The sequence below is a fragment of the Mirounga leonina genome, unplaced genomic scaffold, assembly GCF_011800145.1.
Source record: "Mirounga leonina isolate KUSES-001 unplaced genomic scaffold, KU_Mleo_1.0 Mir_488, whole genome shotgun sequence".
In the NCBI taxonomy this organism is placed as follows: Eukaryota; Metazoa; Chordata; class Mammalia; order Carnivora; family Phocidae; genus Mirounga; species Mirounga leonina.
Genome location: NW_023270777.1, coordinates 7,766,093 through 7,787,582, shown reverse-complemented (window position 1 = coordinate 7,787,582; position 21,490 = coordinate 7,766,093). Strand labels below are relative to the sequence as shown.

Here is a 21,490-nt window from a genome sequence, read left to right as displayed (position 1 = left end):
AGCGGCTGCCTTCGGCTCAGGTCATGATCCTGGGGTCCTGGGATCGAGCCCCATGTCTGGCTCCCTGCTCAGCAGAGAGCCTGCCTCTCCCTCTCCCTCTGCCTGCCACTCTGCCTATTTGTGCTCTCTCTTTCTCTGTCAAATAAATAAATAAAATCTTAAAAAAAAAAAAAAAGAAAGAAAGAAATGACAGTAACGCATCTTGGTTCAACTCTGCTGAGCAGGAAGCTGCATCTGCCCCAGATTCAGTCCCATGGGGCAGGTGCCACTCTTCCCCACCCTCAAGGGCTGGTCCAGGACTCCAGCAGAGTCCTGTCCCTCCTCCAGCTCCAGCCACTGCCCCCAGAGCCACCCACTCCTTCCTTCCGTCACGGCCCACGGCTGGGGAAGCAGGGCACGGTCTCTAAACAGGTAAATACAACATGCAGGTTGCATACTGATGGGTCCTAAGGGAGACAGACACAGAGGGAATGGTGCTTGGCTGGGTGGCGGTCTCCAGTTAGAACAGGCAAAGCCCAGAAACAACGTCGAAAACCCAAGCCGGAGGCCGCAGAGGAGTAGGGTGGTGGTCAGAGTCAGAGGACATTTTCCAGCCGGTGGCCTCCACGATGGGTCGCTATGAGCAGTGACCCAGGCTGGGCCCATCAGAATGCAAGCTCGGGGAGGTCAGAGGCCGCCAGGCGCCTCGCCTCTCGGATGTTCTGTGATGTGCCTGGTGGGGCCCAGCGACCGTGGGACAGAACCTGAATTAGGAAGTGAGGGCCGGAGGTTCTTTGATCTAGAACATCCCTTCACATCTTCTATTTGGTTACGAAACTGTGGCCTGAAGATGCTGGGAAACTAATATATTTGAGTTTCCAACAAAGACTAAGCAAGTGTATTGGTCCTGCTTACTTCTACTCGAGGCAGATTAGCGGACAGAAAAGTACCTACAGTTTGCAGCTGACGGGAAAGACTCCAAAGGCAGCCTTCCAAGTGTCCATCCCGATGGCTGGACCCTGTTTATCTTCCTCTTGCCTTAGACGCCTGGTTGCTTGACACCACTAACTTGACCAGAAGGAGAGAATGTGCTCCCGGGAGAAGCAGAACCTTGTGGGTCATCCCCAGCGAGCCTCAAATTCCAAAGGAAGAACCAAGGCAACATCCCGATCTCCGTTCAAGTCAAACGAGCTGTTCTCTTGGAACGTGAGCATGTCCTTAGAAGGGACCCTCCTGCGGTCAGTTACAAGTATCCTATCACCTGGGGCGCGTCAGGGAGTCGGTGAGAGGTGGGTCTCAGGGACCCCAGCTCCAGCAGAAACAGAGGAGTGAGCCTCCTGTCACACCAGGGGCAGCAAGCAGGAAAAGCTTTGCTCTGCTCCCAGGATCGCCGCCTGGCAGAGAAGTGCTGGGTCCCCGCTGTTTTCCTAGCAAGCAGATAGAGGGGAGGATGACGGCGGGGTGGGGAGAAACCAGGGTGAACTAGCGGAGGGGAGATTCAGAGCCAAGCACGGCTCTTGGCAGTTTTGCCTTTTCTCCTCCAGAACGGGCGAATGGGGTGCTCAAAGCGCATGTATCGAAAGGTGTTTCTATGGAGCCCGTTTGTACGTTTGAAAGGACAAAAGTGGATCCTGGGAACAGGCAAAGCATTTCCCGGGCTTCCAGAGACAGAACCGTCGGTGAAATGTGGTTTTATCCTTATAACTGATAGAGTAGCTTTCCTGAAATTAAAGAAGGCTGGTACAGTTTCCCCAGGGTCAGAGGGAATACTGTGCTAAGAAGCATGCTTTTAAAAAAATGTAATAATGGGGCGCCTGGGTGGCTCAGTTGGTTAAGCGACTGCCTTCGGCTCAGGTCATGATCCTGGAGTCCCGGGATTGAGTCCCGCATCGGACTCCCTGCTCGGCGGGGGGTCTGCTTCGTCCTCTGACCCTATCCCCTCTCATGTGTTCTCTCTCTCTCATTCTCTCTCTCTCAAATAAATAAATAAAAATCTTTAAAAAAAAATGTAATAATGAAGTGGCCGGATGTGTCCTTCTTCCCTTTCATTTGTTTGCTGTGTTCTAGAATAATCAGCCTCCCAGTGGAACCCCATTTCCTATCTCAAGCCCCTCCCGCCGCCCGTGTGGCCCCTACCCCGTCAGGGCCCCTAGGGGCCTAGTCCTGTGCTTGCAGCCGAGTGGCCTGAAGCACCCGGATGAAAACTGATTAGTCCAGAGAGCATGTCCCAGGCTGTGCTCCTGACCACTAATTCAGGGGCGGGGTGGGAGGCGATCCCTGGGGAGGAGGGTCCTGCACTTGGGAAGGGTAGGCTTGGGAAGTACCAGGGGAAGCAAACAGAGATTTTTAAAATTTTTTACTTAACTTTGGGTCCCACGAGGCCATATTGCGTGCATGTCCTAAGTGACACCCCAAGGGAGTTGTTGTATAGGCAAGACTTCCCAAAGACACCCCATTAAAGAACAGGCTTCACTCACCTGGGTAATGCTGATGAGGAGCATGGAGTCCTTAGGAAAGGTGGTCAAGGTCAGGTGTGAAGAAATGAGGTGCCCCAGGCCTCCGGGTGAGTGAGCAACATCCTGGGGCCTGGGGGACGGCAGCCGGGTGGGGGGGCAGTCACTGGAGCTTGAAATCCACGTTCCACACTGTGACCTACCGGACAGGGGTTTGGGGAGGTGGGGGGGGAGTTTATCTGAGAACAGGGTGTCCTCAGGGAGGTGTGAGGCATGGCGGGAAATCCTCGAGGTGGCTTCACATCGAAGATCCCCGGAGAGAAAACTTGGTCTGAGTGTTGAGAAGCTCGAACTTCATTTGCCTGGTGGGGATGGTACGCAAGCCGTTGGTATTTTCCGAGCAGGAGAATGACAGGCCTAGGAGGCCCTGAGGATGATTTCTGTGGTGGTTTTGAAGGAAGAAGGGAGAGACTGGGGGATTCCAAACTGAAGGGAGGGTGAGGGTGGGTGGGTCATGGCCCTTCTTCTTCTTAATAATCATTAAGCTTATTATTCTTTGGAGTGGACAGGTATTAAAAATCAAGTGTGGGGGCGCCTGGGTGCCTCAGTCGGTTAAGCATCTGACTCTTGATTACGGCTCAGGTCATGATCTCGGGGTCTTGATATCGAGCCCCACATCGGGCTCCATGCTGGGCTGGGAGTCTGCTTGGGATTCTCTCCCTCTGCCCCTCCTCCTGCTCTTTCCCTCTCTCCCACTAAAATAATAATAATAGGGCGCCTGGGTGGCTCAGTTGGTTAAGCGACTGCCTTCGGCTCAGGTCATGATCCTGGAGTCCCGGGATCGAGTCCCGCATCGGGCTCCCTGCTCGGCAGGGAGCCTGCTTCTCCCTCTGACCCTTCCCCCTCTCATGTGCTCTCTGTCTCAAATAAATAAATAAAATCTTTAAAAAAAATAAAAAAAAACCCCCCAAAAATAAAATAATAATAATAAAAAAATCCAGTGGGTTCACTTCCACCACCTCGACACAGAAATGCTGACTGCGTTCTAATCGTCTGCTAGCTCATAAAAGTGAGTCAAGCGTTAGCAAGTCTGCCAGGACTGGTGCAAACTCCATACAAGGTGATTAAAGAAAGAACCTCGCACACGCTTCTGTTCTTACATACCAGTTTATTGGGGCGGGAAAAGAGAATGGAGGCATTTTACAAATTTGAAGGCTGCAACAAGGTGTCGATGTTCTTTGCAGACATTCCTATGCCATGTTCCCCACAGTCAAGAACCTGGAGACAGCCAAGAGGTAATATTGCAGATAAGTAGAAACAGGGGTCAGATGGTGCCTGCAGTCGCTTTAGAAATTTCTGAGAACAGGCACATTGCAGGACCGTCTGATTGTTGCTTAAACTCCCTGAAATGAGTTCCTACGGGGCAGTACAGTGCCCTGGAGATGGAGTAATGCAAACATCCTGTTAAGCATCAAGGCCTTCCGGCAAGTGGGGTTCGACAGCGGACTAGTGGCGTAGGTGAAGGACGGATGGAAGGAACCACAGGTGACTGAGGCCACACCTGGCTACAGGTTAACTCGAACAACTCCCGGAACCGGATGCACCCCCACCAGGAGTCCAGCCCAAGCCTCTGGCTCTTACAGCCATTGGATGTATGGGGGCTGATTTCTGAATTCAGAGGGTACCTGGAGAGAATTGTGTTTTTCACCAAAGGGACAAGAATGTGAGCTATGTGGCTGGTTAGACCGGCTCACCTTTTTTGGGCTTTCCCTCCCTGGTGGGCAGCAGGGGCCGGAGGGGGACAGTAACGGGTCAGAGGCAGATGGACCGCGGGTGTGAAGTCTAGCGCCACCCTTCCAGAAGGAAACGCTCCAGACACCTCCTGTATTTCAAGTGAACTATAAAGATGCCTTTGATTCCTTGGAGTTGTTGAAATGCGGATACGTAATGGGGGTGGGCCGGGGGCTGGCAGTCCTGCCCGAGATCCCCTAGGCAACCGTTTGGAATTCTCCCTTCGAAAGTCGGGCAGCAGTGCATCCTTGGTATTCTATTATTGTTTGGGGGAATATGTGGCTGAGAATATATGTGAGAAAAAGCTGGAGCCGGGGCCCCTGGCTCATTCACAGGGAGGGCGGCCGGTGCGCATGGCCTCCGACGTGGCCCTCCAGGGACCTGAGGACAGGACCACAGACAGAGTCCCAGTGCTCCCTGCGTCTGGCCAGGTGGGGAGTGTGTGTGTGCGTGTGTGTGGCCAGAAAAGGAAGAGGTACACTTGTACATCCACAGGAGGAAGAAGAAAAACAACAGAGGTGTTGGAGGAAGAAATATATAAAGACTCCTCAAGAGAAAAAGATTCTCTCTGTATTCATCACCTGAGCCAACCTATTTCTTATTTGGGGAGCGTTTTGGACGTTATCATTCAAAAAAAAAAAAAAAATCGTCGGGCGATCACCGAGCACCAAATCATTTTACGATCTTGTACTAAAACCCAGCAATTTCCCATTCTGGAGCTCCAGAATTACCAAAATATTGTCTCAGCGCAAAGGGGAAAAAACCAAACAAACAGTGTGCGTCTCCCTGTACGTGTTTTTTGGTTTTGTTTTTCCCCCCACGCGCCCCCGGGGATTCAAGTCCGAGGCTCCCCCCCCGCACCGCCCGCAGCCGGGGGCCGCTTGCAGGTGAGCATGAGCAGCAGAAGCAAGGGCAGGTGCCACAGGCTGCAGAAGAACAGCTTCCGGGAGCTCTTCCGGTCCGCGTCCGTGTAGAACCGGAAGCCGAGGTAGGAAATGTACAGGTTGATGGGGAGGGAGACGACGGGGAAGGTCCACGTGGTGACCTGGAGGACGGGCGCCGCCGCCGCCAGCCCGATCAAGGCCAGGCAGTGGCGCAGGGCGACGCGCCGGCACAGGGCCGGGTGCGTGACCGACATCATGCAGTAGCCGCCGCGGGAGTAGTCTTCGCGGAGGCCCCAGCTCAGGGCGTTGAAGTGGGGGAACTGCCACGAGTAGAGGATCCCTCCCAGGAGAAAGGCTCCTGCATGCGGGTTGCGGGCGGAAAAGGGGGAGAGCAGAGAGAGGCGGTGGTCAGAGAGGCACAGAAGCGTCCTTTCCGGCCCCGCGGTGCTCCCTCCGCATCTCCCGCGGCTCCCAGATCCCCTGCCAGTCTCTGTTCTCGCCTCTGCGTGTCCGGGTCAGCCTGGCACCGGAGACGAGCCTCCAGGACCCGCCGGCTTCCTCACCACCTCCCCCCTCCCCAGGACACTGAGCACCTGGGGCTCCCGTCCACGCGGTGCGCACCGCATGGTGACAACTCCAGAAGCCCCTGCACCGGCCGGGGGGACCTCCGTGGGAGGGCTTCGGCTCCCCTTGCGAGCGAGGCGCTTGGGGGGAGGCGCAGGGCCACGTCCCAAGCCGGCCTGGCCTCCTGGACAAGGTCCTTCCCCAGGGTGGCGGGCAGCTCCCTGCTCCCAAGGCCGTACTGAAGGTAGCTCGGGGCCCACGCTCAGCATCCTGGTTCGCGGTGGACTCCCAGCGCTTCCAGGGCAGGGGTCCGGCACATTCCACAGAGCCTGCACCACAGGGCAAGCAGGAGGTACCAAAACAGCATGTGTTCAGTAAATGGAGCGGCATAAGGGGACATGGTCCCTGAGCAGAACGAGAACTTGTCTGTGGCCTTGCAGGTTTTCGAGGAGGACGTAATAGGATCTCGAGCAGCATTTAGCCCCTCTGGCGCAGGGCCTCCCCTCACCCACGAGGGCGGGATGCAGGCTGCCACTCTGGAGCACCTACTAAGACAGAGACTTTCATGCAGTTTAGCTCATTTAATCCTGCCCACAGGCTGCTGGGTTTTATGCTCATTAAGTGAGCCAACACAGCTCAGAGGATGTTAAATTCTACAAAAAGAGGTAAAGGAGGGATTCAGAACAAGCCTGTCTGATGTGGAGACCAGCTCCCCTACCACATTAAGCCACCACCCCCAAGTCCTGACTGCAGGGCTGCTCATTCCCATGCAGGCGACGCCTTGCCCATTTACTCATGCACGAAGTGTTTGCTGAGCACCTCCCTGCCCATTTACTCATGCATGGAAGTGTTTGCTGAGCACCTACTACTAAGTGGCAAGCACTGTACCGGGCACTGGGGGTAGGATGGCGAGCGCAAATCCACACGTGCCCCTCCTGGGGTGGGGGTGGGGGTTCACCACCGGGGCATTAGATCAAGAGCCACACTAGCGAATCTACATCACCACTCAGCAGCTGTGCAGGAAAAGTTCGTGCCATGAGGACACAGAACAAGACCCAGTTGAGGCGGGCAGAGGAGCCGTCTCTGAGGAAGGGACGTCGGAGCTGAGCTCTGCGGGATGAGTGACCTGGTCTCCTGGGGGCTGGCAGAGGGAGAGGTCGTCATGAAGGGGCAGGAAGATGCACAGTGTAGTCAGGGTATTAAAAGGAGATGAGAACATGTGTTAGGATTCATAGAACTGTCAATCGAAAGAAAAAAAGGTCAGCTGGCTGAATCATAATTTTAAAAAAATGTATCAAAATCAAAAAAGGAATCGAGTGTGGCTGGAGGGGTGGGTGGGGTCCCCAAGTCTGCAGACTGTGCTAAGTAAGTCCTGGTTTGATCCTAAACACAACAGGGAGCCATGGAGAGATGGTGACGTGTTTAAGGCTGTGTGAGTGTGTGCACATGGACACACGTGCGTGTTGGGGGGTGGGGCGTGAAGAAAGGGCAGTGGTGTCACTTGACCAATCTGTGAAAGAATACACTGGAGGGACCCCGAGCAGGTAGGGGAGGCCTGACCAGAGGCTGAGATGAGAGGCGACAAGGGCTGGGATCAAGGTGATGACAGTGGGGTGGAAAGAGGACGGACCTGAGAGGCCTTCTGGAGGCCACATGACAGGGAGTGAGTGTGAAATAAGGAGGGGAGGGAGAGGGAGGTATCAAGAGGGGCCCCGTGGAGATACCATTCCTTGAGATGACAAATAGGGGAGACAGGGAGGACAGCGCATGAGTGTGACCTTGAGTGTGTTCAGCCTGACACGCCTTTGGGACATCCAGATGGCAACCAGGGAATCGTGAAGAGGGGTCTGAGCCAGGATGTGTGTCTGGAAGCTACTCAGACCTGCGTCTACCACTGGGTAAACCCCGGTGTCCCATCATTACGTGCTCCTGTGTTTTCTGCTTGAATGCAAATTCCTAAAGGGAACATTCATTTTCCTCTGCATCTCTGGAGTAGAATATAGAAAGTGCTCGATGCCACCACAGTAGAGGGTCCCTCACACGCATCGGCGGGAACCCACGTGTACAAAGAAAGGCTTTACTAAAAGCCACCCGAGGTTGCTGTTTTCCAGTACTGATTTGTGAACCGACAGGGCCAACTACTAGGATTCTGCCTCCCCTCCCCCTTCCTCCCTCTTCTGGGATGCTCTGCCTCTATGCCTTGCTCCTGACACCCAAGTGCCTCCTGGGGGTCCCCGGTCAGGGACCTGAGGGCTCACTAACCCACTGTGTCATCTACCCTGGCCAGCACCGGCCGGCACAGAGGTTGAAAATCTGTAACCACGGTCCTATTGCAGGTAATGAGCATCTTTTAAGCCCCTTGTCTGTGGGAATGTTCAGAGAAGGCGGGGGGGGGGGGGGGTGCACTACTGCGAAAACAGAACTCAGCAGGCGAGAAGGCAGTTTAAATAATTCAGAATCGTGCAGAAAACCAAGCTGGGGCTTCCAAGGTCCTGCAGGGGCCCTGTGGTGCCCACGCCGAGGAGGATCAGAGGGACCGAGCCTCTCTTTTAATCTCTGATCTGTATTCCTCTACAGCACGGCCTGTGCAACTACAATGGGGGAAGGCTTTCTCGTCCCCTCCCAGATAGAGTGGAGACTTTTACCCATATTGTTCGGGGCAGACACGCGCCCATTTCTGAATTCATTGCATCAGACGGTTGTGGCATAACAAGGAGAACTCGTGCGGGCTCAGACTCGGAGGACTGGGCCAGGTTTCCGATCCAGTGATGGGGTCTTGTGGGTTCCGTAAGTCTGTCGATTCCTTTACAGCCTTCCAAGATTACAAAATAACCAAGACTCGATGCGTGCATCCCTGTTCCGGTAGGGTTTCTGGCAAATCCCTCCAATCCATTTTAACCCAGTCTATAAATAACCTGATACGTATATATTTTAGTTCATGTAAACATAACTCCAATTTTCGTGGTAATAATGGAAGCAGCCACTGTTCGTGGACTCCATTCCCTTGGTGAATAGATGGAGGGCGTCTGCCATGTGCCAGGTGCCATTCCAGATGCTAACGGGCGGTGGGGAGCAAGACCGGGCCCTGCTGCAGGTCTGGAGGGAGAGACAGACAGGAGCACTTGTGACAGTAATGAGTGCTGTTTACAGTCAGAACAGGGCCACACGATGGGGTGGCTGGAGGCTCACGGCTCAGGGAAGACCTTCTCAAAGGCTGGCACCATGCCCCAACTAAGTGGAAAGCTCACCACTGGGCCACGCGGGCATCTATAGGCTGGATCAGGTGTCATGGGGGTGGCAGGCACCGATCCTCGTACTCAGGTGGGGAACACGGGGGACACACACAGGTGAGTGTGTTCACGGTGGAGGCACAAAGAGCTCTATTTGGAGCTATTTTGAGTTTGAGGTGCCTGCAAGACATCCCAGTTAAATGCCTTGTGGCAGTCACATGCCAGTCCTTGGGTGCAGGTATTATATGTACGCTCATGCTCACAACCACCTTCCAGTGGGTGACATCACTCTCCTCTTACAGATGGAAAGATTCCTTAACGGGCCCACCCAGGGATATTCACATATACCAGCACCTTCTTTTAGGAGGATGTTGCCCCCCCAAAAAAATAAAAAAATAAAAAAATAAAAAATAAAAAATAGAAGGATAATGCTCCCACATCGACTGGTAACAGCGGACTGCTGGGCGCCCATTCAAATGTCCATGTTGCTGGGTAGAGACGGGGCTTGCTGGAAGGAGAAACTGCATTTGCCGGTTTATCGGGGGTCCTGGGACCTTTAAAAAAAGTTTGTTTCCATTAGGCACAAACAGTCTCTGTCTCCACAGTGAGTACTGTGGAAAGGGGGAAAGGACAGAAGAAGGTTGGACTTCTCCTTTGTGTGCTGATGGGAAAGGAGATCATAAAGGACCAGTAAAGAGGGGGCGCTGTTAGATTCTCGGGGCCTTGGGGCACTTTTGAGGTCTTGAGCATGAGATAACGGGGAGCAACCGCTCACTGTTTGGGACCGGCCTCACACCCGAAGGGTCTGAACAGATTATGGGCCTCAGGGATGACAACCGGGGCATGGGGGGCGGGGTGGACAAGGCTGAGACGTGTCCTGGCAAGAGAAGACTCAGAACCGGGGGAGGGGAATCGGGTAAGCCAGGGCCCAGTAGCTCTTCTGCCGTTGTGTTTAAAAAGCTGAGGAAAAGCAAAGTCGGCCGGGAAACCAGGCTGGAAACGGTTAAAATGATCCAGGCCCCAATGTGGGCTCTTGCTCGCCTTTCTCAAAAGCCCGCTTTTTTGTGTGCCAACTGGAGTATTCTGTTTTGCTCAATATGCATTTTCGGTTATGCTTCTGCTTAAAATAACATAATTAAAAAAATCATTTTCATAAGAGTAGCATGCTGCTTTCTGTGCGAGAGGAAATTGGGTGTGGGTTTGGCTCATGTCACAAATGAAAGAGCTTTAGAAATCACAGCTTAGCCTTAATGGATTGTAATCAGAAAACCACCCCCCCCCACACGGTTCTACTTGCTCTTACAAAAGATGTAAAACAAATTGCTCTTTTCATCAAGATAAGGTGAACCGGAACAGGAAGACTTGGATTAATCCGGGGGCTGTGGTGGAACCCACCTTCCTTGTGGGGTAAGCACAGAGCACTCAGTTTACTGACTCAAAGGCCTGCGCTCAGCCTCCCCCACCCTCCCGCCCCCACCCCCGAGCAGTCTGCTGTTCCTGGGCCTGTCTTCTGAGACCCACGATGTGACGAGAGGTGCAGTGTGTTCTCAAGGTCCTCAGCTGGAGTCTGGCCAGGGAGGGAGACAACACGAAACGGGAGGACGGCCTCTGAAGATCACCTTAGGTGGATAGAGTGTGGGGGGAACAGAGGAGGAAGACCTAAGTCAGCCTTAGAGAGGTTGTGTGTAAGTGATGTGTAAGGCTAGGTGGGGCAAGGCTAACCAGTGTCTTCCTAGCGGCCCTGTGCAAATACATGCGTTTTTAAACCCTCTCAAAACATCTATCAATCATTTTTACACCATACGGACCGAGGGGCGGGGTGGGGGGGGAACCTCAACCACTGCCGCCTCTGCTTGGGTTGAGAAACACCTGTCCACAGCGTCCATCCATCATTTTGTTGGCAAACCAACCAGAGGCAGTTGCCAACCACATGGTTTCCCAAGAGGATGGAGACAGACATCTTCAAGTTGGAGCTCTGAGTCCCTGTGTGTGCTCTCCGAAAACAAAATTCCTTTTGAAACGGGGTGCAGTGGTTTCAGCTTGCTTCTTCTGCTGCCCGGTGGGCTCACGTTCAACCCCTTCCCGCCTCGACCCCAAACCCATTCATTGTCGTTCACTGCCCACCCATGGCCTTGGAAAAGACAAAGAAACAGCTCCAGTGAACCTCGGTGCGGGGCTGGGGAGGTCTGCCCTCCCCTGTACAATAGGCTCCCTCTAAATGTGGCCCTTGGTAGCTGGTCTGTTCCCAGGCTGGTTGTGTTTGTGCTCTCAGGGGTACATGGTTATGTAAACTGGGGGCTGGCTGGGGAGCAGAGCCAAACCCAAAGCTTCATGGTCACAGATTCCAAAGCTTTCCCTTTGAGGGTGAACACAAAGGAGCTTGTGAAACAGGTCGGCTTCCACTGTGTAATAGACTTCGATGGCGCTGGGCATAAAGGGAAGAGGGTGTGGGGGCCAGTTGATCAACTGCGCACTGACAAAAGGCAAGACTGCGGGTCCTCTGAAAATAGGGACCGGAGTAGGCAGTGACAGCTTGCCCTGGGAGAATTCTCTGGAAGTGACTCAGGATGACGAAGAGGCCCAGTGACCAGCACACAGGCTCCCTCCCTCCCTCACCGTGTTGCGCACCACCCACCGTCCCGTCCTCTGCAGAGTCACCTGTCCCCACAGAGTCACCTGAGGCTTCTATCCGAAGGAAGCACAGAGCTCTTCTTCTTTTTTTAATCATTTCCCTATAGGGAAGTTTCGTTTGGGGCATCTGCAGGTTCTCTAAGAAATCCCAATGTTCGGGGTGCCTGGGTGGCTCTGTTGGTTAAGCGACTGCCTTCGGCTCAGGTCATGATCCTGGAGTCCCTGGATCGAGTCCCGCATCGGGCTCCCTGCTCGGCAGGGAGTCTGCTTCTCCCTCTGACCCTTCCCCCTCTCATGCTCTATCTCATTCTCTCTCTCAAAGAAATAAATAAAATCTTAAAAAAAAAAAAAAAAGAAATCCCAATGTTCTGTACTCCCCCAGCTCACATCTGAGGGCATTTCCGTCTTTCTTATCCCAATACTAATCTGTTCCCTGAACAGTATTGACTAAACGTGCATCTGGGGCCAGGCACCGTGTCTACCTGGCATTATCATTTCCCTCAGGAAGGCACCGGCCGGGCTCCCTAAAAGCCCTGATCAACTGGTCAACTTCGCGGCGCACACTTCCTTGGTCGTACCACAGGTGGCCTCCAATTATACCCAGTCTTGGGTCTAGCCACATACTTCTAGTACATTCTTTCTCAGCCTTTTGTGGGTTTTGTCTACGAAGAGCATAGGGCTCTAATATTGTTTGGTTTGCTAATATTCCCATGAAAATGTTCCTTGTTCACCCTGTCTTTAAAAATGTCATTTGTCTTAATTAATGCGACCCTCTGAGGCTAGTTAGGGAAAACAAATCTCACACAAAATGAACACAGACACTCACTTTCATTTCAAACTGAACCAGTGTTCTTAAGGAACTCTTTGAAAGTGCTTGGGTTCAACAGAGCCAGGTACTTAGGAAGACCTCGATAAATATTTGTTGAATGAGCGAGTGAATGGAACATTCCCTCTGTTCTATTCTCTCTTCTCATCCTGGAATAAAGGAGGTAAATATACTGAAACAGTATTTAACATTTTGTAGTTTACCAGCTGAGGCTAAAAAAAAAAAAAACTCCTTCTCTTTTTTTGTTACTAAAACCATCCATCTGCCAAATGTCACTTCCCGATAAGGGCCCACGGCTGAGTCCTCATTTGTAACTGAATGTTGGCTGACATAATTAATGTTTACCACACAACAACATTTGAATTACAAACCCAAGGCAATTTACACATCAACTCTACAAGCCGGTCACCCTGGTCCATTCCACAAACTCCCAAAACCTGGGATTGGGTCAGATTGGGGGAAAATGACCAAATAGAATCAGAGCCTTTTTAAAGCCATGGGGGCGGTGGAGGGAGAGAGATTGAGAGAGGTGGCTTTGGCAGGGAGGAGGGGAAGTACTTTACCCCAAAGCCTCCAAGATAAACGAAGTCGTCCCTGGAGGTAAACACTGTTGAGAAGCCTAATGCGTGTGGCTCCAGGCCCGCTGGGAGCTGGGCTGTCTGCTCCCTGCACTTTATCTGCGGCGCCCCCGCCCCAAAGCGACCCCTTCCCCGGGCCCGTGCAGGTCACTTCTCCCCCTGTTGTCCTGGCCACACCGGGGGCCAGAAAGCAGCCCTCCTGGGTTTTTTATTTTTGCTGGTAAGCATTTTTAATGTTTTCTGCTAATAGCGGTTCAGCTTAAAAAAGAAGGCAAAGTAATTAGGCAGGTGGGAGAAAAGGCCTAACCCCGCGTCTCGGAGGGAAATGGACACAGGTACAGTCCCATTATGGTGATTACCTTTAAGGCCGACTGGCCGCAAACGGGGCTTTCTGAGCTAGGGCCCAGCCTGTGACAACACAGCCCCGCTGGGGACAAAAACCCCACCGCGCGCTGTTTGTGCAAAGCTAGCGCTTTCCAGCTCGAAGAGCATCAGCGGCGAAAGAGCAGATCTCAAGAACTCACATTGGTTTGGCTTTCCCGGTTTCTATCCGGTGATCGCTTGGCTCCCCTCCCACCCAAATCCGGCCTCCCTCTCCAAGTGTTGGGGTACCTATGGGGCGGGGCAGGCACACTCGCTCTGCACCCACGCCGCCCAGGGGGGCAGCTAGAACAATGAGAAAGGAGCCTGGGTGGCTCAGTGGGTTAAGCATCTGCCTTCGGCTTGGGTCATGATCCCAGCGTCCTGGGATGGAGTCCCGCACTGGGCTGCCTGCTCAGCGGGGAGCTTGCTTCTCCCTCTGCCTCAGCCCCTCCCCCTGCTTGTGCTCTCTCTCTCAAATAAATAAGTTTAAAAAAAAAAAAAAAAGAAAGGCTTTTTCACTGTCTGGTGAAGAAACAACAAAGTAGTTATGGGGGGGGGAATCAGAACCCCATGGGATGTCCTTATGCTTATTTTAGGTTTTCGGTCTTGACTGGAGGACGGAAGGCAGCATAATCTCTCTCTTCAGGGCTCAGACCCTCTGGAGGTCTTAATTGGCCTTGTAGCCACCACAGAAACCACAAAATGATCTAGACGCTGAGAAGGGGGAAAAGTACTTTGGAACATTAACATTTCCTTACTCCGCAAGCCGTCTGGGATGCAAATCGTTTTCTAGGGCCACTTGTTTTTTATCTTTCTTCTCAACTAGATAGGTCTGGAGGCTGTAGGGTTTTCCATCGCCCATCCACCTCGAGCTGTTCCTCTCCAATCTTGCCGACCACCTTCCGGGCCCAGGAAGGGGCCTTTATGGAGGTTCCCATGGTCAGGGTGACTGAGGGACCAAAGGCATGGAAGGCACTCAGTGGAGTCGGCCCCCTTTTACACACACCCCCCGCATCCACGCCCACCTGGAGGTTCACGGGCGTTCACAAGGTGCTCTTGGAAAGGAGGAGCTGATGGATGCTTCACTAAATACTTGAGGGGTGAAATGTGACTAGGGAAGGCAGGAGGGTGGAGGCCAGGCCTAGGATAGGTAGAGGCCTACTGGAGAGGGGGCAGGAGGAGACAGAAGGCACACAGGCTTGGGAGGACCAAGGAGGGCCCAGCAAAGTACTGCTTTCCAACACCACAGAGAACCCACCCACGGCCCACTGTTAAGATAAAACCCCAACTCCGGGCCCAGCTGCTCTCCTGCTTAAACCGCCAAGGGGTCTTTAGTGCCTTTCAATCAAGTCCGAATTCCTCAGTGCCCAGCACACAGTAGGTCCTCACTGATACCTGCACCACGAAGCAGGCTGATGATCTGAGTGGGTGGTCTCCCTGCCTCTCCTCCACCCTCCTCTCTTCCTTCCTATCACTGCGGTTCAGTGGAATACTCCAAAGACTTTTCTATTCATATGCTTCTCCAAAGTGATCACTCTTCAGAGGGTCAAAGACAAAACGATTTGGAGATACCACAGAAGGGAAACGTGTGGGGCCACGTTTTTGCTCAGCGGGGCGCTCGCTTTCAAAGCAAGCATGTCCCCTGAGATAAGAACCCAGAGGAGAGACCTAACCTCTGTGGGTGTGTGCGTCTCAAATCATGCCATCTACCCACTCCCTCTGCCCAAATCCTGAGGTATTTCCAAGATATCCTGACAGCCAGAGCTCTCTCCCGTTCTGTCTTTTCAGGCTGGTGGTTCTTAAAGTGGTCCCTGGATCAGGGGCATTGGCATCACCTGGCAAGCTTGCTAGAAATGCAAGTTCTCAGGCCCAGGACCTGGGTTTTAGCAAGCCTGCCAGGTGATTCTGAGGTGCACTCAAATTTGATAACCACTGCTTTAGAATTTGTGGAGACCACAGGTGCAGTCTCCTTCGATGCCCTAGGATTTAAAGCACGAACTCACGAGGAAGATGGGACACACAGGTTCATAAGGACATCGATGTGTCCTTCTCGGCAGAACTGACAAATGAACTTTCTGCAAGGATGGAGACGCTCTTCTCTGTGCCACCCCTTCGGCAGCTCCTGGCCGTGTGTGGCCGTGAGCAGCTGAAATACGGCTCCTGGGACCGAAGAACTCGGTGTTTAAATTTATTTAGTTGACACTAAAACTTAAATAGCCACATGTGGCTAGTGGGTGTCCTAATGGATGGTACAGTTCTAGAAGGTGACAAAACTATATATATATATATAATCTTATTCAACCCAGTGTCTTAAAATCCCAGCGATATCAAGGTTGAAACTACATTCTCTCAGATTCTACCTTATTTCTTCGGATCACTTCCTCCTTTATAGGCCCTGGCACATAGCTGAGGCTCAATAAATATTTGGCAACTGACTTGGGATTAACCAAGTTTTGTCAGCTGTAAAATGGAAGGTACTTATTCACTGATTGATCGATTCATTCATTCATTCAATTTTAATCCAAGACTTGCTGCTTATCTCGAGTTTGCTCTAGCAAATTGTTTTGGACCTTTTTTGGGAAGCAGTTTAAAGCATTATGTAAAGTAACACTCTGTAAATCTGATGAGACTTCAGGTGTAGGACTGGACCCGGGGGTGAATTAGAATTCAGGAGGCAGTACACCAAGCCATAATTGTGTGCCCTGCCATGTGCCTCTAGGATTTGAAGAAAAAGGATGTAATAGAGGTCAACCTTCTTCAACCAACTTCTCTCTGTGGTGACACCAATCTGTTTCAGACGGCTCTGCCTGATGTCAGGGTCAGTTCGGGTAGGTGATGGGGTCTCATTTTTCAAGATAAACATGCATTTTTACTCTGCAACCTAAGTCTGGCCCTTAGCTATCCCTCATTAAGGAATCTGTATACAAATGATTGAATTTGGATTACAGAAAGACTATACCCCAAATTTAAAAAATTTTTTAAAAATTTTAAGTATGACTATTAGCAGTTTAACCAAATCCACACTGTCCCTGAACACGTAAGTGAGAAGACGTCTGCAAAGTTCTTTCTTTCTCTGGCCTCTGGGGATGCAACTCTAGCCAACACACGCTGAGGCTCAAAATCCTCTTGAGGGAACCGCCTGGGAGTACAATAAAGACCTCTAGCCCTCAGCAAGAATCTAGGTGACCGACAGATGACAGAGGTGACCAAGTTCAGCATGGTCCTGGACTGGACTGCCCCCACCTATCTTCAGTGACACCGGTCTCCGGGGCTGTCCTACTTGGCCCCACCCTGACTCCGTCTGGGAGTTCCCAGAGAGAAAAGGTAGTTTTGGGGGCCTGGTTCCTTTAGGCTGGGTTTGAGGAACCTGCATAAGGTTCTGGCACTCCTGGCAGGGTGTGGGGCCGTGTCCATCACATAGGCAGGTGACTTGGGGCACCACATTGCTGCACATGAGGGGTCGCTTTCAGGGGCCCCGCCTCGGACGTCTGGGCAATCACTAGAGAGTTCTGGAGAGGTACAGGAGGGGAGAACTAGGTTTTACTAGGGTAAAAAAACAGCTAGGGGCGACAGCCGTTTGGGTCAAGATTGGGGCTCCAGGCAGAACTAGGAGGAAGAATCTGACCAGGAATTTGGTGGTATGCAGGTGCAAACGAGGGGGGTAATTCAGACACCATCTAGTCTAGGGATATCAAACCCATGCTTCCCACCTTCTCCACCCTCCCCCAAGACAACCATCACTAAGAACCCAGCGGTCTTTCCCACCAAGACCTGGTAACAATTACAAACTGCTCAGAGTTTGCAAATCAATAAAATCTCAGGAGCTTTCTCGATCTGTTTGAATCCATCTACTGTACCAATGAGGAATACTTAATAACAACTCACTTAATCCTCATGACAACTCCATGAGAAGGGACCGCGTGGGAGAGGAGGAGACAGTAGCATACAGAAGCCCAGAACGTTCCAAAGGGCGCACGGCTGATGACAGGTGGAGCTGGGCTCCGAACCCAGGGGCACCCCTGCCCCGCAGCGCGGGTTCCCGACCACCGAGCCGCCACGGCTCCCACACGGACAAGATTCAGGCTTGGGGGCTTATCGCGGAGCAAACGAGCATGTACGGTCTAGAATATTTTATTTGTAGATTCATGAAACTCCAACATTTACAGGACATTCAAACCGTTCTCAGAGACGATCGTGCTAAAGGTGTAATCGCCTTGGTAAGCTTGCCAAGTCAGAGTGCAAGGGCTTTTATGAAAAGCTTCAGAAATGTGGCTTACGGGGCAATGGCTTATGGTCAATGCCTTTTGATCTCTCATGTGACAAATATGTACTTACATATATTGCAGGAAACCTCACCACTTCCTTCCTAAGTGTTGGTCAAAAACACTAATTACGTGGCTAATTAGACTGTGAGGCTTCCCTTACACCTGGTAAAAATGAGCTCTTTTCACCCCGCAAATTTCGTTGTGACACTGCACCAAAAAGCAGATGTGTTTCGAGGGTTTTACTGTAGGCACCATGAACAATTTAAGCAAATCATATAAAAGCAAATGAGAAACTCATGAAAGGGGGTCTGCTCCTCCACCAGGGGGTGAAGAGCCGAGGCAGGGAGCCGCCCACGACGGAGCGTCCGCTTCCAGAGGACAGCTGGAGGCCCCGTCCCAGACACGCCCCCCACCGTGCCGGGACACCCCGAAGGAATCACCAGCCCCAACCTGATCCGTGATTTTTAGGTCCCTGCTTCTCATTCCACCTGTGCAGTCACGGCTTTTCCTTTGGCGTCTCCCCCCGACATTCCCCGCCCCGGAAAGCGCACGCTCGCCTGGAAGCCGGACGACACGGTCTCCCTTCCCTCTGCATTCGGAGTCAGCCCGCCGCGCAGAACGAGCGTCTTAATTCTGGAAGCCCGTCTGCCGAGACGCTGAGTACAGACCAACACCGAGCAGCACGCACCAGAGTCCGGAAGCGCCTCTGACTAGCACGCGCTCGCGCCCGCCGGCAGGGGGCGCCACGGAGGGCGTGGCTCGGGCGCCCCAAGCGGACACAGCAGATGCGACATACTCACCGGCGTCGAGGCTGCCGGTAGCCGCCGTCCAGCCCATGACCGGCGGGACGGCCCCGACCACGGCGCCCACCCACGTGTTGGCGATGCTGATCCTCTTCAACGGCGTGTAGCAGCAGGTATACAGGAAAATGTTGAAGACCCCCAGGGCTCCCGTGAGCGGGTTCACACCCCAGGTCAGGAGGGCGACTCCTGGGACAGCACAGCAGGTGGCGAAGGCCACAGCCAGCAACGGGCTGAAAGAGAGCAGCGAACACAGGGCAGTCACTGTCCAGTCCACTCAGGCGCGCGGCGCGCGGCCCGCGCCGTCCGAGCGAACCACCCGCCGGTCAGTGGCGGGGCCGGGCCGGCCTGCTGGCCCGCCCCGCTCCCGGCTACGCGGCATCCTCCCCGCGACACCTGAAATGGGGGGATCGTGTCTGCAGGCGTTCTGGCTGTGGCTGTTGCAGCTGCCCGCCGGGGATGAAGTTAGCGAGTCGAGGTTAGACGGCCCTGCGCTGCACGCACGCTGGGCCCCTTCCTGGCTGCGGGGGGCGGGGCGGCACTCGGCTCCTCGGTGCCCCAGAGAGGGTGGACTGCTCTCCCCCACCGGCCCGAGTGAGGACAGACCCAGACCCGTGCCTGTTTGGCACAGAGTTCTGGGTTGCCTTTTTTTTTTTAGGGTTTCATTTATTTATTTGAGAGCGAGAGCGCGCACAAGCCCGGGGAGGGGCAGAGGCAGAGGCAGAGGGAGAAGCAGGCTCCCCGCTGAGCAAGGAGCCCCACGCGGGGCTCATCCCAGGACCCTGAGATCACCACCCGAGCTGAAGGCAGACGCTTAACCGACTGAGCGCCCCAGGCGCCCCAACACAGGGTTCCGTTTTACAGTTAACGAGAGGGACGTGACAGCTACAGATAAACCGCCCGCAACACAATACTGTAACATTTGGGCAGGAACGAGTGTCTATTCTGGAAGCCCTTCTGCCTGTGTATTTCTATTTTATTGAAAGACATCACCCAATTAGCAGTAATGGATAACGATCCTGTGTCTGGGTGCATCTATCTGTAATGAATGACAGGCTCAGCATGGGACCAGCGCGGTGCCAACAGCGAAACTCCAGGGGGCCGCTCCACGGTGACAGGGCACTTCCAGTGGAGTTTCTTTCCGTGCCACAGCTGGCTTCAGAGACGGGATTTTGAGGGGAGTCCTACGATATTATATACGCAGTGGTAACGGTCAAATACAACTCTCAACTGGCAGTGACGATTCTAAGACCCATTCTCATCACGGCCCACTTTTTAAGGTGGACTTTCTGTGCAATCTTGTGAAAGACTTTTTGAGAGCGTAGTTGAATCGGATCTAGAAGTTCCCAGTTATATGCATGTTTGTTTATTTTTTTATTTTTATTTTACTATTATTTTTTAAAGATTTATTTATTTATTTGAGAGAGTGAGAATGAGAGAGAGAGAGAGTACATGAGAGGGGGGAGGGTTAGAGGGAGAAGCAGACTCCCTGCCGAGCAGGGAGCCCGATGCGGGACTCGATCCAGGGATTCCATCCAGGGACTCCAGGATCATGACCTGAGCCGAAGGCAGTCGCTCAACCAACTGAGCCACCCAGGCGCCCCTATTTTTATTTTTTTAAGTAGGTTCCATGACTAACGCCTTGGAACCCAACGTGGGGCTCCATCTCACAACCCTGAGATCAAGACTTGAGCTGAGATCAAGAGTCAGACACTTAACTGAGCCACCCAGGCGCCCCTACTTATTCTTTCTTAAGAAACCCACGCAGGTCCCTCAAGCCTGCCTTCTCCTTATGGAGGCCATAATTCTGCCTCCGAGACAACTGCATGGGGCTCAACGATTCCACTCGATCAGATCAGATCCTGTGGCCACCACCCCTGAAGATGGAACCCAGCAGAGGGGTAGTTTTGTTTTGTTTTTAAAGATTTTATTTATTTATTTGACAGAGCACAAGTAGGGGGAGCAGCAAGCAGAGGGAGAGGGAGAAGCAGGCTCCCCGCTGAGCAGGGAGCCTGATGCAGGGCTCGATCCCAGCACCCTCGGATCATGACCTGCGCAGAAGGCTGACGTTTAACTGACTGAGCCCCCGGGGCGCCCCGCGAGGAGTTTTAATGGAGAAGAGAACATATGCTGATACATTGTTGCCGAGATGCTTGTTCAAGCATGCTCCATGTGAATGGTGAATTTCCACCTTGCCTCCCGGCTACCTCTTCTGGAGCACGGGGTCCCTCTTTCCCACTGCGGCAGTCGCTTGGGCCCCCTCGGACTTTCATCCTGCCTTGTCCTTCCAGTCCATCCCACCCTGACAACTCCCCCCAGTGCCTCTGCTCCTGCCAGAGAAAGCCCACGACCACACTAAGTGGCCCCATTCTCCAGAAGAAAAATCGGGAGGATGGCTCTGTGCTGTTGTATCTCACCTATGCCCAGAAAAAGATGGCCAAAAAGCAGTGAAAATGTTACAACTGTTGTCCTTCTTGCAATAAGGTCATTTATAGCTTATAAGAACAGTTGTTTTGTTTTTTTTCCTATGGGACTGTAAAAAAGCGAGTTTTATTTTGGGTGGGAGAAAAATGTGGCTCATAAACATTTTTATTTTTCCTGAATTGGACCTTGTGTTAAAAAAAAAAAAAAGAAAGTTGTTCGCTCCTTCTCCTAGGTCTGTGGAAGCCAGTTGGATTCAAAGGTATTAGTGTTATGAAAAGCCCTTTTAGAAAAGCACACATGAATTTAATTTATTGAGATAGGCAATTTCACATGGAAATTTAGTTTCTGACCCTTGTAGGCATCCCAGAAAATCATGAGGCTTAATTTTGGTGTTTCCATCAGTGTGCTCAGGGGCACGGATGGAAATTGGGGAGACTGACAAGCTACGTAAGGAAAAAGGAAGCTATTTACCCAGGTAGCCACGACCATCCCCGGCACCTGGAGGCTCAAGGGACACATTTTTCCTCCTGGTACAAGGAGGCCTGAATCGGTGAACTTCATGGTTTTCTCACATTATGGGCAAAGGTGCTCCAATTGCAAACTCTGTGACGTTTACTTTCCTGTGATGCTTTTGTTTTCCTAAAACATCTACTATAGAAGTAATATCTGGGGGCGCCTGGGTGGCTCAGTCGTTAAGCGTCT

General features: G+C 52.6%; 1 protein-coding gene across 3 annotated transcripts in view; it reads right to left on the bottom strand.

Annotated features, from left to right (window-relative positions):
* Positions 1-3,583: 3,583 nt before the first annotated feature.
* The window catches only part of LOC118000091 (protoheme IX farnesyltransferase, mitochondrial), a 137,656-nt gene continuing 119,749 nt past the window's right edge, over positions 3,584-21,490 (bottom strand). The window contains exons 6-7 of one of the 3 annotated variants that reach the window (XM_034989634.1): positions 18,365-18,597; positions 3,584-5,465 (exon numbers count right to left, since the gene is read on the bottom strand). In XM_034989634.1, coding sequence (XP_034845525.1) covers positions 5,059-5,465; positions 18,365-18,597 — 640 coding nt within the window. In that variant the 3' untranslated portion in view covers positions 3,584-5,058. Of the gene's footprint in view, positions 5,466-7,939; positions 9,456-9,487; positions 10,521-18,364; positions 18,598-21,490 lie in introns of those variants that run through there. The other 2 variants (XM_034989635.1, XM_034989636.1) reach the window with 2 other exon arrangements.